The sequence below is a fragment of the Phallusia mammillata genome, chromosome 3 (assembly GCF_965637545.1).
Source record: "Phallusia mammillata chromosome 3, kaPhaMamm4.hap1.1, whole genome shotgun sequence".
In the NCBI taxonomy this organism is placed as follows: domain Eukaryota; kingdom Metazoa; phylum Chordata; class Ascidiacea; order Phlebobranchia; family Ascidiidae; genus Phallusia; species Phallusia mammillata.
In genome coordinates this window covers 2,930,724-2,947,395 of record NC_137254.1, presented here as the reverse complement: position 1 = coordinate 2,947,395, position 16,672 = coordinate 2,930,724, and the positions used below count along the sequence as shown (strand labels likewise).

Here is a 16,672-nt window from a genome sequence, read left to right as displayed (position 1 = left end):
TTAGGGTATAGCGGCACTCCGGTTGGAAACCTGAAACTTCTCAATATTGCCTCACATTTATTTATCAAGCGCCTACTTGCAAAGCGACGCCAATGACGACACAGTTACAGCTCAAATACAAGAGGAAGCAATCAAACTGGTGAATTGACGTTCGGTCGAACATGTCAGAGACTTTCCCAGCACAAGCAAACATTTTGGTCATTTACAACGCCACCGACACACCATTTGATTCAGGTAAAAATATTAAAAATCGGTATAATTGCAACCGAAATTAGTTAGGTGAACCCGGATTTGGCCTAGGATTTGAGGGAAAGGCGAGGTGGTTAACTTTGACTGAACAGAGTAAGCTTACCCAACCCTATCCACTATTATAGCGGATCACCGCCTTTAACTTAATAGATTTCTCCTGCACTGACGGCTGACTGCTAAAGACAAAGGTGTAATGTTCACACTGAACAACTAATGTAAGTTTAATAGAAATAATAAATATAAAACTGAAAGGACGTTGGCTATCTTCAAAGTTTCAATAAGTTGCAACACAACACCGCCATGTTTTGCAGCTACAACGCGAACGCTCTAAACACCATAAGGCCCAGGCAAGAACTATCCTAAATATAGCACGAAACATGGCAGCACAAAACTCATATGACCTCACCGGACAATTACAAATGTGCAGGCGCGACTCGTCGATGTCAAAATCATTGGTGCGTGACAGTAGTTAATAAATATGGCAAACTAGCGGTACGTTTTAAAGGTGCCATAATAAAAAATAAGGTGAAATCCAAATTATTAAACAATTACAGTTAAATATAAACATATGTGTTTCCACTGGTCAAAACATTTAATGAATAAAAATGTTAAAATAGATAAGACCAACGAAATCTTAACCGTTAAAATACCAGACTAATAGAGCAACGAAACTCATGGATTTTCTTTGAAACATAAATATGTAAAATGTGTATTTGTTTGTGAAGATTTGATTCAACAGATTATACATGTTTGTCGTAGGTTGGTTTGTATCCGAAACTAAATGTAACGTTGGAAACAATCAATACACTAGGTGGAGGCATTAAGTTAAAAATAAAATCGTATTCAGTCACTATAAGAAACAATCCCAACTTGCAAACCAAATCCACCACAAATCAGCTTGTTAAGCATATCTCCTCTCGACATCCAAAAACTTGTTTAATACTTAACCAGTAAATGTTTTGACCATAAAACTTTATTCTGGCTGTGACTGCCATTTCTAAACATCCATTCTAGTTTTACTTAGTGGTTCCTATGAATCATGCAAATGTAGCAACTATTAAAAAAACAGCAATTTGCTTATAATGTTACAAACTTCGTAGTAGTTCCTCTCACAATTTAATTAAGAGATACATGCTACTCTAAAATGGCTAATTGAAACGTGAAAAGCAAAAATGTGACTTTGGTGGCCATATAACCAATACGCACACAGTATCAATTGCATCCGATTATATTGTTTTTCAGTCATAGAAACATAAACACTTCGACAAGGTATTTTTTCAGACAACAATAGTAAATATAACCAGTAAATATTCCATGTACTGTAATGACTAGCTTTGAACCCTCTAGTTTGAAATCTAAGTTTAGTTGTTGTTTGGGGGAAAATTTTAAGAGGTTTTATGTGGTCAGAAACAGTACAATGTTATCTGTGAAAAGTTATTGCGAAATGTTATCTACAGACCAGTTTGTTTAGATTTTGGATTTTGGGCAATTATGCCCCATACGAGGTAACCGGCTGCAAAAATTACAGCAGCCAGAAGAACAAACATCCCAAGTTGGAAGATGTTATAAGCTGCTTCATTAGCTTCATTAGCTTCATTTCTGTCTCCTAGAGTGTCTGCAGAAAAAGAAGGTTTAACTTAGATAAACATATGTGCATGGAAAGCATTTGTTACGGGAACTAGAGCTTAACACTTCATGCAGACTAAAAATAATACTATTCTTATATATACATCGAACGAGACCAAGAAACTTAATGCCGAATCAAGCTGATTATCAATGCATTTCAGTGCGACCAGAAGTCGTAGATTAAACATTCAGTTGATGGTGGGATTCGAACCCATCGCATACCATTATTCAGTACTAAGTATTTCGTTTTTAAAGTAACTTTTTTGTTTTCTGGTCAACTCAAGGCCGAGAATGTTTCCTGTATAAAACTTCAAAAAAGCGATGCATAAGTTAGCCAAGTTGGCCGAGTGGTTTAGTACAACCGACTTGTGTTCAATAGTTTGTGAGTTCTAATGACTGTTAGTTAACGCATTTAGGCGTTGCCGGCCCATCGAGGATGAAATTAAAACAAACAAACAAATTCACTGTCATAGAAACAGGAGAAATATTTAATAATTGAGGCCTAATATAGCTGTAGTAAATATGTCCCCAATGGTTTTAGTTGATAAATACAACAATTTGATAACTTGAAACATAGGCAACTGCAGTAATTTGTCCTGAACTAAGTTAATATGTAGAAGAGTTTAATTATTGTGTTGGTACCTTGCATAAGCAAATACTTGGTAGTTTGTAAGATGTGCACTGGCCCTGCAGAAACTCGATGGCTGCGTCCATTGTTGTCAACAGATCGTCTTTTTTTCCCACCACACATCTGCAAATCAGTATAATATTTATATTTTTTTTTGATGTATATAAGTATTATTAAGGATAAATAAAGCAGCTAAATGTAATCTGAAAAAACTCAAACATCTTGTTTTTTCTATGTTAATTTCAATTAAAGCAAACTTATTAACAAATAAGTAAATCAAATATAATCCACTTTACTTGCAATGATGTAAGCAGCTGGACGAAGTACTTATTATGAGCATAACACAACAAACAAACTCAACTCACCTGTCCAGGACATTGTCCAGTTGAGTTTTGACAGATGGTCACGTCGCAGTGGATGTAGATAAATTGTTCTGCGTCGGTAAAGTTTGTCCACACAAAGCTCATCAGCTTGAACGTCGCAAAGTTGGATTTGTAATTCCGCATTAACATCTTTGCATCGGCTGCCTCGGCTCCACTGGGTGGCGCAATACATCTAATAATATTCACATCAATGTAAGCAACTTGAAATAGGGCAGGAACTTGGCCGAACGGTCTGGCGCGCCTGACCCATATACAGACATAAAAAACCTGATCGGGATTCGTCCCCGGGAGAGTCCTGGGTTCGAACCCCGTGAAAAAAAAGTTGAAATAGAATGCACCGTTCGAAAAGCAAGAGAATGTCAAACACAACTACTGCTTACCCGCTTGCTACAACAAGGTAGTTCGGCAAACCACTGGCGTTTCCAACTCGTGTCGCCCAACATTCTTCAAGCTGTGCACAAACAGTGTACCAAATTCATATGAACAGTATATTATATATTGTTTGGATGTTCAATATTAAATCACGGAATAAGGTTTGTTTTAGATAGGTTTCAAAATTTTTATTTAAAGGAAGGCTTAAAGATGGAGTTATGTTTAAAATACAAAACCAAGTTACACACCAGAGTACGGACCGGACATTTTGGGTCGATTCGGATGTTATTTTTACCAACTGGGTTCTGACCTGACTTCACATTGTATGACCGTAAACATTGCAATTACATATTCTGTACTTTTACAGGCTTTGATGTATATGTCTGTCAAACAAACTTTTGGGCCTTAACCGGCTTATTCAAAACGATGCGGGTTCGGGCTTGAATTTCGGGTCAGATCTCAACTATGTTGCATACAAAGCAAAACAATGACTACAGGTAACACAATTCTTTTTAACTAAAAACACAAGTGTATCATGTGAGTTTGTTATCCATTTTGCTCCAATAAGTTTGTTTTACTTTTTACCTGGACAATAAAGTCATCGTTGCGTGGAGAAATTTCTTCAAGTTTAACTTCAGCAAATATGTATTTGGGCACAGTGACTTCCCCAGACAAGCTTTCGTTGAAATGTTCGTTTGTAAAAAGATTTAGAGCGACGTCAAAGTTTCCTGTATTCTCGGCCGAAATTTCAACGGATCTGCACATTGTTATTTCGAAGAAAATTAAACATATTTCTATAGGGATTTAGAACTATAGTTTCATTTTCTTGTTTTTATTGGTTACTTTTCATAATGTTTGGCTAGTACTAGTGATGATAAAACCAACATTGCACGTTGAAACAATTACCAACTGATGTCGTTTGCCGTGTAACATATGGCATGTGCCCTTATTGTCCACTTACCCGACTTGTGGTTGGACATTAGATGACGAGAGAAGTTGATCGGCTTCAAATAGACAAGTCATATTGAGCTTGTTTTGAACGTCGCGTTGGACCACGGCAGGGGATGGAGCTAAAAATCTCCAGATCAGAAAAGACACCGACACCATATCGTTCTCATTCTGTTAATACAAAAATGTACGTAATCATTTTTTATACGACCGCAACAAAGTTTACTAAACAAATCTATCTTAATACTTTATTTTATTTGGTGCGATAAATTTTAACACATTTGGTCGTTGCTAACTATCCTTTTTCGTTGTTAAAATGTAACCGATGATTTGTTTAAGCGTTGTCAATCTTTTTATACACCATTAATATATAAAATCGCATGTTACCTTGTAGGCACCTTCACACTGACCAATGTCAAACACGAACACCGGATCTGACCCCGTGACCTTGCAGTTGTCATTGAGTTGTAAAAGGGGAGTTTCCCTGTCTAATGCGATGTAAAGAGTGTCACCGAGTTCGTAGTCCAATGTGTTCTGTTCATCAGGCGTAACCCTGCGAATATTGGACATTAGAGTTTTTGTAGAGCAACAACACTTTTAATGCAGCATCTTCAAAGAAACTGCCTACTACATTAACAACACTGTTTAGAAGGTAATCTTATTTTTGTTGTTGGGTTACGTTAATTTTTTCTTTGATCGCTTGGGAAGAGAACACTTGTAGAGACACAATTGCTTTAAAACCAGCTTGGTACCGGCAAAACGTTATCAAGCGCAGAACGGTGGCTGTAACGGGTATTATATAGCGGTGACATTTCAATAGATTTATATGTATGCGCACTTTTCAATGTGCAACCTAAATTAACTGCAATTTGAAATATTAAGTTCAGACATGTCAAATTATTACCCACTTCTTACTTATTTATTCCTGTGATGGTGCCTATATTTCTTTTGCACAAACGACTTCTTTGTGCAATGTCTAAAAACGCCATGCCCCCCACAAAAATTCTAAAATCATTATATATTTCTTAAGGATTATTTAATGTTAACCTAAACACTAAAAAAGAACTTACGGTAGGGTCAAACCTTCGGTCTGACACACCATCGTTGATTGTTGCGATCCTACAAAAAACATTGCATTACTTACGGTTAGCTTACACTTTCGAACAAAACAACGATTACTTTGCTGCATTGGATAGATAAAATTTTGCTTCATCATATTCCACCAAGTTTGTGTTTCAAAACATAATTTATTGTCGTTACCCATAAAATGGACCTGATGGGTTTTGTTTTCCTTTTTCCACAACATACAAATTATGCCACTTAATTAAGAAAACGACAAATAACCAACATGACATGGTACAAATCAATTAAAAATAATCTGATTTGCATGGAGAGTAAATCGCAAAGTTTAAAATGATTTCCATCCGTATAAACTTTTGAAAATGTACCCAACATTTTCATTGTAAGATTTGCGTTTTTGTCTGTTGTCTTTTGAAAACAAATTGCACTAACCTGATGGAAGGTTGACTGTTGCATTAAATCCCTGCTCAGCTCCGTCAGTATCGCTGATAAAGATAAGAGTAAGATTTGTTGCAGTAACTGTGTGATTCAATCCTCCATCATAATTCCCAGTCAATCTTTCTACATTTCCTTGATCGTCTTTGAACTGAACATAATGTCGCACCAGTCAACAAGTGTAAACAAATTCTGGTTTAAATCGGGGGTGCATAAGGCGCGGCAGAACTGACAAAAGTATGAGGCCGCAAAAATACATGTACAGTGGGTGTTAATGGATTATGCCTTATTTTAGAAATTAAGGTTGGAAAACCGCTCGGACTGGGTTTCGTGGGGCTGGAAAGATTTGTTACCAGCTTATTAATCATTGGGTACAAATACTGAATAAACCAACGTACAACGTGCAATGTAGATGATGGCGTCCTAAATATTTAGGACATGATTGCCCTCAAATTAATCTCTATAAAAGAGATTGTTTTCTAGATTTTTATGCAACGTTAGAACGGATTTGTTTGTTGTGCACTCCTGGTTTAAATGAAATTTTTATGTAGAGCCAGGCTTTTCGGCTTAGGTACGACTTTTGTTTCAACAAAATATGTTTGATTTGGACCTGACTGCCATCTCAGCCACCGTGTGTCCTTATGTTTTTTTACATTGCCAAAAATTATTATGTTGTAAAATGTTAACTCGAAACAAGATTAAAACCTGGTTCGGTCCGTTTTGGTTCTGCAATGTAATTTAAAAAGAAATAACCACTCACTTACGTATAAAAGGTCAAAGTTATTTTCGATTGTAAAAGTGGAGAATTGAAACACCAAGGACGTGCTGCTTTCCATGCGAAATCTCCAAACACAACCAGCCGTAGCTGGGTAGTTATTTGGAAAGTTAGGAGACTGTAAATTATATATCGGTCCTGTAGCATCTTCCCCGCACAAAGTAGCTAAAATACACAAAAGGCGTTAATTGTTTGTTAGTTTAGCTGCAGACAGTCCGGCTGGTAAAACAAATTTGGTTTCTGTGCAGTTACTTTTGACCTCTTACTCATGAAACGCAACACAGTCTGGCTGCAAGAATTTGCACACTCAATTTTTTGTCACCATTTCACTGATGAGATGATACAGAACGAAAGTGACGCTCTGACTGCAGCTTACTTATCACCTAAAAAGCCCAAATTTTGAGAAAACTTATAGATGTGACTTACCAGCGTGCATAAGAATTTTTGCAGTTCCCGTTGTGAGGTTTGTGACACATGATATATAAGCAGACGAGCTTTCAACGAAAACCGGAAAAGATAAGCCTCCACCTTCCAACGTTCCAGCCAATGTACCTTGGTCGTCGGATCCCTCGTAAATCTAGATTAAACAGAATGAGGATAATGCTCAAAATTTGCACATTAGTGGCAATTAGTTTTATTACGAGTTGTTACCGAGCCCGAACGTCTGAGCCCTAAACGCCAAACCCTAACTTTTTAAAAGAAAACCCGTTCGTTTTAACCAACTCGAAAAAAACGCAGCAAATGTAGCCGAGTAGAAAGTCAGGCAAAAAATGAGCCCTTTTGGTTAAAACCAGTTCAAATTTGTTCCCAAAACAACTTTGTTTCAAGAACAACTCCCAATCATAATAAATCTACAACATTCCAAAGTATTTTTTTAATCCATGGATTTGAAACAAACCACAAATCGAGTTAAAAAATAGATTTTGGTTCGTTACTCAAGTCGAATCGAGGAAAATATGTTATATGCGTACACGTGTGAACCTGTTTTGATGAATAAAATATCGACAAACAAAGTAACTAACAACTAGCAATACGATGCAGACTTACTGTGTGCGTGACCTCCACCCTAGAGGTTAAAAAAGAACCAAACCAACAAAATCTTATGTACCGAAGTCGAAAGCTATACTCATAAGACTTTACCTCACAAAAGTTGTCTGCAGCTAGCTCTCCTCTTCGAAAATAAGTAACCAATCTTGTGGAACCCTGATCGTGGATAAAGCGGCGAGTATATGTGGTACATTCAGGTAAAATGTTGTCAGAAAAGTGAATTGTAGTTACATCCCCGTCGTGACACTGACCGTCCGACACTTAATATGAAATTGACCATCAGAAAAATAAATTTTAACAATCGAGCATCCCTTTACAATCCTGACACCAATAAGCTGCTACATAGAGAGTTCGGCATAGCTGCAGCGCGTTTTTTTATATTTCCGCCAATGTGCCATCCGCTTTCTCGCGGTTTATGACATCGCAACTTTGCGTCGCTATTTTAAGCCTGGTGAATATGTTTTACCAGTTAACTGGAACAATATTTTACACCGAGCCCATAAGACCCTAATAAAATGGTTTTGTCAAAGTATTTGTTTGATTTCAATAGTTCGAAAATGATTAAAATTTGTTTTTTAACCTTGTTTTAAATGACGGGAAACCATATTTTGAAGCTCGTCGCAAACAACTGAAAGCTGTTCGTGCAAATGCAATATTTAAACTTACACAATTAGGGCTTTATTTGATACATTGCAGTAAAATGTCATCTAAGTCTATGAAGTTTGTAAGTTTTGTATGCCGCCATTAGAACAATTACTTTCGACTGGCTATGTTTTAAAATTACTTACCTCGATGTAATAAACTCATAGAGCAGACGAAAAGAGCAACCTTTATCAGCCTGATTGACATTTTGGTCGTTTTGTTGGACAAATAGCAACTGTTTTATATCACCAACTAATATCTACTACTATACAATGCAAATAAATTAATAAACATACTAATTTAATACTACCGATATAACTTACAACTATATGTATTTGCACATCAACTAGTACATAAGCATATGTTTGCCTGTCAATATTTAACATTTTCTATTTGAACTTTCTTGAGGTCGGCACCCTTGTTAATTAAAGTGTGGCCACAACTTTATCTAAATCGTTTCAGCAATACAAGTATTCTAATGCTACCTCTCAGCTGCAACACTTCATATGCGTCAAGCGGGTTTCCTTTTATACATTGTAACACACTGTGGCCTGCTTAGAGATTACCGGCGCGAACACCGCGAGCCCCGTAACACAACGCAGGTGATTCAAACCGGATCAATACAGTTGCGACGCTTATCCTGTGCCGATGCCGCTACATCCAACTGGGTTAAAACGCGTATTACGTTATTCACGTGAGTCGTCGTTCTTTTTTCAAACTCCGCAGAAGCAAGCTGCAGACAGTGCCCATTGTTTTAATCCACAAGTCCCGTCATTGCAGCTGCTGTTTTTTTGTAACGCCACTCCAGTTTGTTGGGAGTAACAGTCTGATATAAAGTGTCCATTTAAGATTGTAACCATCTATATGTACTGAAACTCATAGTAAAAGTTTAATAGTAAGTTTCGTAGAACACGTTTTAGTGTTTACAGCAGTTTGCACGATTTTTAATTTTATTTGGCAAGACAGCATTTTGCCCTGGTCTTCATTATACAAGAAGAACTTGCATGTGAGCTCGCAAGTCCTTTTGCGCGCCAGTTTAAAATTGAAATGGGCAAATCCACGTAACGTTGTTTTGTTTCTTTAAGCCCCACCCTCTTACCTAACACGGTTGGTTAGCTTGTAGAGCTCTCCACGAGTCCCACTATTGCCCTTCATTTATTTACATCTTTCAATCTCCTGCTATACAACGATGTATATCAGAGTAGCTTATTACCTTAAGAACTTGCGACAGATAAAGTTTACTGAGTTCCGAAGGATGGCGTAAAGAGCACAGGAATTTAAATAAACGATAAGACTTGGATAGGGTTAGGAACTAACTTTAACATTAGAACTAAGTTTACAGGTTAATTTTATTTTGATTATTACTATAAAACCTCATCTCTACTGTAATCGCCCAAACTGTCAGCGTTTTCATACAATCTACCTTGGCAATTTACAAATGCTCTTTGTGCCATCTATCGGTATTTAGCAAACTTTGTCCAATACCAGTTCTTACAGTTGAATCAATCAGTCCGTGACTGAATTGCTGAATCAGGTGTTGCAAAAGCTTTGTTTAAACCGTTTCAGCTATACCAGTATAATAATGCTACATCTCAGCTAAACGCTTCGCATGCTTCAGGTTTTCTCATATGCTTCAGAATAAACTGCGGTCTACTAAGAGATTAGCGGCGCAAACCATCGCAAACCTCGTAACACAATGCAGGTGACTCAAACCGGAACAATACAGTTTCGGCGCCTATGCGGTAGCGATGCCGCTCTATGCAACTGGGTTTAATGCGTAATACATAACTCATGTGGTTCGACTATATTATGGAACCTGTGTTCAATTATTTTGTTACACTTCTAACCGTTTTGGCTTTATTACTGAAATAAAAATGTTACGTTTGTACTTAAATCCTCCAAAACATTCGGCAAAAAAGCATAATATTTCAGTATTTGCTGTTCTTTTTTAAATAAACCATCTCCCATTCAATGCCTTGTTAAATTTAAAACCTAATATATCTGTATTGCATAGTTACTAACTACATCAAAAAATGATGATGTCAATTATCAAGTCAGGCCTGATTTATTAAAAATCAATCCACAAATCTACACGAAAAGCGCACCCCGTTTCAACCCTAACTCAATCCATAAAATGTTTAATGTATGTAAAATTTTGTGAGATACATTTGTGAAAACTTCTGTTTTGTTATTTAAATGCGGATCTACAGTTATTAAGTTGATTATGTTTCTCCCTGCTATACCGTTTGGTGTGCAGCCAAAGGAGCAACGTACAGTGCTAGAAATACGATTTATCTTTTAAGAACCCGTCTCTGTGTAGAACATACAGAACAAAGCGGTGCGTACATGTTTCAATAAGCCAGCTTCCTGTCATCATTCCGAAGGGAAAAGGACTATGCTGTCAGTTTGCACGTATTCTGCAGCAGTTTAAGACTTAAAATAGTTCTTCAAGACAAGTTTTTTGAAGTTGAGTTTTGTATTGGTTTATTGCTACTTTTTACCATAAATCAGACAGTACTTCATTGCAGTAGACATAATCCATCATTTGTGTCCCAGTCTTTAAGTAGAGTCAACTTAAAACGGGTTGAGTTGAGTCGAGTTTATTTCGCTTGGTGAAATAAAACATAGCGACACAATTGCACTAGAAACAATCACCAAGCCGGAAATAGCTGCGCAACGTTGAAACGTTATGGGGCGCAAAAAAAGTGGAGGGCAGAATTGGTGGATAATGGCTAAACGCGTTGCAGCTACACAGTATTATAAAGCGTAAATGGTTAAATGACACTCATTAAAAAGCGTCAACCCTTAGAATTTTTTCATAATTCTAAAGTTTCAATGTTTAGCGCATGCGCTTAGATCGTTTGTAAGCCCAAAAATACAGTTTGGTTGTTGTTTGGTTTAAACCAACTGAACAGGTTATATGTTAGGATATTTCCCTCTAGTGCAACGAGTCCGGGTCTTTTCACAACTGAGACTTAAGTTACGTCAAGTCAGTAAAAGAAACGAATCAATGTGGATTGGAGTCCAGTCACCGACTCGAGTCTCTATATCATTTATTTATTTTTTACATTTTATTGCGACACGGCACACTCATATATAAATCTTAGTAAGCAAGGCCTTAAAAATTCATACCCAATCAGCAATTGAGATCAGTTGGTAGAGCGCAAGTCATGTAAAGGCACCAATCGTGGGTTCAAATCCCACTGCAGGCTTGTTTTTCAAGACTCTGTCTCGCATATGTTGGAATACTTGGAATATCGACTGAATCGATATGACGCTTTTCATATGCCCGGTTTACTATGACTCAGACAAACAACTACCTTTTTGATTTCATAAGTGAAAGATTTTCTCTATTTGTGTCATTTCTTCAACATTGGGTAAAACTTCCTTCCTTTTCACGATTATGTCATGTCACTTCCAATTAGTCAGAAAAGTGTGACATGACGTATTCAATGCTTTGACGTTTCTGTTGAAGTGACTCTGTACAGTTATTGTTTCTTAGAGATACTTTGTGAAAAACTTTGTGGTGCAAGTTTATGTGCAAGTTTATGAATACTAAAGATCTGTGAAGCTTCGCTTCAACGAAGGAGTTGCTAAATTGTGTAAATTTGTACATTTATAGGTTGTGACGGCTTGGCAATGATATAACTTATTGGTTTAGATGGATATTCATTTATTATCTTAAGGTCATTTATCATTCATCATATAATCTTGTAAGTTAGTACGTATAGTTAATATGGCAGTGATATTATTTAAAACAACAAAAATTAGTTAAAGCGTATGTCTAAATCATCCAAAAATTGTAAGTTAATAAACCAGTTAATCAAAAAGCATACTTCAAACTTGTTAAAGCAGTCTCAGAGTTTGCTGGACAACAATTTGAATAAGTTGTCACCATATAGCTTGAAATTTTTTTAAGAAGAAATCTTTTTATGCCACACACTTGATCGAAGGCCGTGCTGATTATACAAAAATTATGAAACTGTAATTGAACCAAAGGAGCATCAAAGAAAATTTAAATTTAGTTACAGTCTTGTTAAAGCGTTCCGTCGTTTTATCATTATTTTGATGCGATGTAGTCCCATCTGTATGCCTGTAGCCAATTGATACAGCAAAATAAAGAACTATTAATTACCTTAACACATAAACAAATGTCATTCAACACGTCGGAAAAAGAACTTCAAAGTTCGGTGTGCGTTAAACAGAACAGCAAAATACCGGTAAGTGCAAATGTTTTGCGAAGTTTAATTCTCATTTAATTTAATTAGGTTATAATTAACAACATTTTGGAGATATCGGCCGTACATTCTGCAGTTGCAAAGAGGTACCGACAGTAATAACTTGATTTCTAAAGAAATATTGTTCAAAGTTATATGTGTAAATAAATAGTTTTATAGTTTGCATGAAAATTGCTTCCAAAATCTTGTTCCAACCACTGAAGATGAGGGGTATTTATTAGGTGACGTTCTTTTGTTTTTATTTTTATCCTGCTAAATACACAACATACTGTTGTCATTGAAAAAACAACTTAACTTTTTATTTTTCAGGTTTTAAACAACATTACATGCGAAGAATATAACATTACCTTTCACCGACCACCACCAAACCAAGGTTAAAAAACGATAAACATTGCAAAAATTTGTGTATGTAATGGGTCACTTTTATCAGATCGAATAGCATTTGACAAATTTGACCCAAACGGAATCCCAGACCCACCGGAGCAATCAGATGGCAATGAGGATCAAATCCCAAAGGATACACAACATACACCCACGCAGGTTAGATAGTTATTTTTATTTCGTCGCCTTTTCAAACCCCCAGGGGAATAGTCTTTTACACTACTATGAAATACTTGGATTTGCAAAAGTAGTCGCGAATTGGATTGCAAAAGTCGTCGCAGGTTAACATCAAAACATTTATAACAAAATTTTGTTCAAAAATGTGCTTATCCTTTTTAAGATATATAACACCTCGTTTCGACGTGATATGTAACAACGAGCGAACTAAAGTAACACATTTAGTAACAAATCATACTGTTGTAATATGTCACCATTCATATTCAAAAGTGCAAAAAAACTAGATAATTAAAAATAAATAAAAAAAATTGTTCTAATGGCCAATATGATACAAAAAGTATCGTAGTAATGCAGGGTATTGTACAATATGTCTTATTTGTAAAAGTGCAAATGTGGCATTTCAAAGACAGTGGTATTCAGCACAGTTAGAAAAATCAATAAAGTTTAAAATTGGATTTCAAAACTGATGATTGTTTAATCATTACAGAAAAATAAGTAGAAAGTCCAAAAGCTCATTTCAAAGCTACTAACAAATACCGATAAATGACGTAAAGAGCGCGGTTATTTAAATTTGCAGTAAGAATAGAATAGATTTGGGGACTAAATTTAACAAAAAACTGAGATTTTGACTTGATTTTATTGTTATTATTATTATGGAAGCATAGACTAAGCCGAGTGATCTTAACTCTCAGCACTTTTTACACAAACTGCTTTTAAAATGTTTGAGTGTGCCACATACCGGAACTTAGCAAACCTGTATAAGTTTCTATATTATTAGTTCTAGGAGAGTTACTTTTCATGTGTTGATTTGTTTTCTATAATTGTATTAACTCTATTATCTTTGCGCCATCTCGACTTCCAAAATCATTTATATAATTCCAACAACGGCACTTTAATTTAATCGTTGTATACCTTTAATATTTTCGGGTTTTAGTTTGGATTATAGAAAAAGATTTGATGTGGGTCTAAAATTGGTGCTCGATTGTTGAACAAATCAGCAAATACCTACAATGTATGCACCTATGTTGAACAGGATTATAGGTGCCCTGTATAAATTTTAGGGGCTTTCAGAAAGCTGTAAATTATGGCTGATGGACGTCATTGTAATATACCTACTCTTTTGAAATTTTGTTGCTTTGTTGTTTTATAGGATCTGCCTTGTCCACCATTTCAGCCAGCAAACCAAGTAGGAATAATAATTAAAAAACAGTATTTAGTAAAAATATAAAAATATACAAAAAAAAATTTAAAGCAATTTTTAATCATAGATGAAGACCGCATTACTTCAATATTCTCTATTCTATTAACTTTGTTTGAACGGTGTTTTTGAATCTCAGTTAATAATTTTAACATTTAGCAGGAGCAAACAAACTAACTAAAAACTGTCACAAATCTATGACACGAAGTCAAGCTCAAATTATTCTGTACAGATTTTCAGCAAGATTAAGATGAGAGAATTTAATTCAAACATTCCACCTCCACCACCGCTTCCTGTAAACCAATGTAAGTAGATTATGCTGAAAAACTATTGCTGTCGTCGTTGGACACTATTTTTGATGTTACCAGACAATCATTTCAGCCCGAATTGCGTTTGACAACTTCGACCCTAATGGAACCCCAGCAGAAGAACTAGCACATGCGGATGGCGATGAGGGTCGAAACGCGGACAACCAGTTGCAAACAGGACGAAACTACCCTCGTACCAACTAATGCTTGCCTGCATGTATATTAAAAACCATGTATTTTCGTTTATTTGCCATAGGCTTAGAATACTGTTGGTTCCTCCAATAACGCTCATGGATTAGTTGCTTATGGAATGTACCTTTGTTGTATTAATCACTCTTTGGCAAAGCTTCTGTTGTGATAAATATGGCAAGGGAATGGGGAGAGTAAACGTTCATTTTATGTAGAACTGTATGTTTTTGACATGTAATGCATCTATCTTGGTAATACTCAACCAATATATGTTTTATCTAGCAGGTGGCCTTAATATGCGACATGTGCAGCTTATCCGTTCAGAGCGCCTGTTGAAAGTACCATTAAGCTATTTACAATTCTTGCGTCATATCCTGGAAGCTGTGCGTCAAAGTGTGACGTGACGTGGCCAATGTTTGATGTTGTTTCTTGTGCGTTTGCGTGTTTCACGTGAAAAAAAAAACTTAAGAGCACTTTGTCGACAGTTGTAGATCTTCAAATGATCCGTTGTTGTGTCACAAGGCAGAAACTAAACGCGCTTTTCAATGAAAGTTTAAGACCAATAGTAATAAAATAAAATAGAACAAACATGGTCACCAACAAAATATTTATAGCTGATGTGAGAAGCTATTGTATGTACACAGACAAGTATGCGGCGATTGGGAATTTATCTGTTTGTTTGCTGCCATATTGAGATTTTTAAATAGATTCGGATGTGCAGATTGTAAAAAAAAGGGTTTGAAATGTATAACAATGTTTGCAATTTTCCAGTTAAAAAAGTTTACAAGTAAAATTAGTAAATTATTACGTTTTAATAAAAGTGTTTTTGTAAAAAATAGTACCTTCATACAAAATGGGTAAATGCATTTCGAGGCAGAAGTGCGATGATCAGCAAAGAGAGTTGTGAGTTCGGCGTAAAATAATACGATATATTTTTCTAAACATTTTTTAGTCTAAGATGAGGACCTAATTACTTTAGAAAATTTAAATCTATGCCATTCACTTTGTTTGAAATGTGTTTTAAAATCCCAGTGAATAACTTAATATTTAGAACGTGCAAACTAACTAAATAAAAACTGTTAAATATATTTGACAACAAGTTAAGCTCAAAATTATTTTGTACAGATTTTCGATAAAGTTAAGATGAGAGAATTTAATCCAAACATTCCACCACCGCCACCTGTAAACCAATGTGAGTAGATGTTCCTTGAAAAATATTTATGTCGTAGTTGGACACTATTTTTTATGTCACCAAACAATCATTTCAGCCCGAGTTGCATTTGACAACTTCGACCCTGGTGCATCCCCAACAGAAGAACCATCACAAACAGATGGCGATGAGGGTCAAAACCCGGTTAATCAGTTGCAAACAGAACAAAACCAGCCTCGTAGCAACTAATGTTTGCCTAAATGTACATTAAAAATTATGCTTTTGCGTTTATTTGCCAAAGGTTTAGAATATTGTTGGCCCTTTCCAATGCAGATGGATGAATTTGTAATACACCTTATTGTATTAACCTAATTACGATTTGGGAAAGCTTCTGTCACTATTTGGAAAAGCTTCTGTCATAAATGTGGCTAGGGGATGTGGGGATTAAACTCTCATTGTACTTAGAAGTGTATGTTTTTGAGATATAATGCATGTATCTATAAAATATTCATTTAATATACGTTTCTTCCAACAAGTAGCTATTAATATATTGATGCGTGGCTTTTAAACTCATTGTCTGAATTAAAAATCGCAAAATTTAAGTAATCAAGCTGAAAAATGTACAGCTTATCCGATAAGCGCGACTGTTGAAAGTACAATATCACATATACACTTCATTTTGAGAAGGTTTTACGTCATATCCTGGAAGTTGCGCGTCAAAGTGTGACATGAGTGGCCAATGTGTTGATTTTGTTTCTTGTGCGTCTGCATGTTTCTCGTGGTTAAAGCCTCTACAGCACGTTGTCTACACTTCTATATGTGCATATTATCAGTTCTACAGAGACC

The 16,672-nt window shown here is 35.9% G+C and overlaps 1 protein-coding gene across 1 annotated transcript; it reads right to left on the bottom strand.

Moving 5' to 3' along the window:
* Positions 1–1,461: 1,461 nt before the first annotated feature.
* Positions 1,462–8,477, bottom strand: LOC145217643 (scavenger receptor cysteine-rich domain-containing protein DMBT1-like). Its single transcript, XM_080084946.1, has 13 exons — positions 8,332–8,477; positions 7,637–7,803; positions 6,923–7,073; positions 6,486–6,661; positions 5,719–5,872; positions 5,277–5,325; positions 4,594–4,759; positions 4,220–4,377; positions 3,844–4,015; positions 3,267–3,337; positions 2,869–3,058; positions 2,518–2,626; positions 1,462–1,864 (listed from the first exon to the last, which is right to left on the bottom strand). Exons 1-13 carry the CDS (start codon positions 8,390–8,392, stop codon positions 1,701–1,703), a joined length of 1,788 nt encoding a protein of 595 aa, XP_079941072.1. The 5' UTR covers positions 8,393–8,477; the 3' UTR covers positions 1,462–1,700.
* Between the last annotated feature and the right edge of the window lie 8,195 nt (positions 8,478–16,672).

What these genes read in the sequence shown, in the direction of transcription:
- LOC145217643 (XM_080084946.1), bottom strand. Translation starts at nt 8,392, where the DNA reads ATGTCAATCAGGCTGATAAAGGTTGCTCTTTTCGTCTGCTCTATGAGT. An exon ending in CTGGACAATGTCCTGGACAG is followed by an intron (nt 2,627 to 2,868) that starts GTGAGTTGAGTT and finishes ACTGATTTGCAG; the next exon opens with ATGTGTGGTGGGAAAAAAAG. An exon ending in CAAGTATTTGCTTATGCAAG is followed by an intron (nt 1,865 to 2,517) that starts GTACCAACACAA and finishes CTTTTTCTGCAG; the next exon opens with ACACTCTAGGAGACAGAAAT.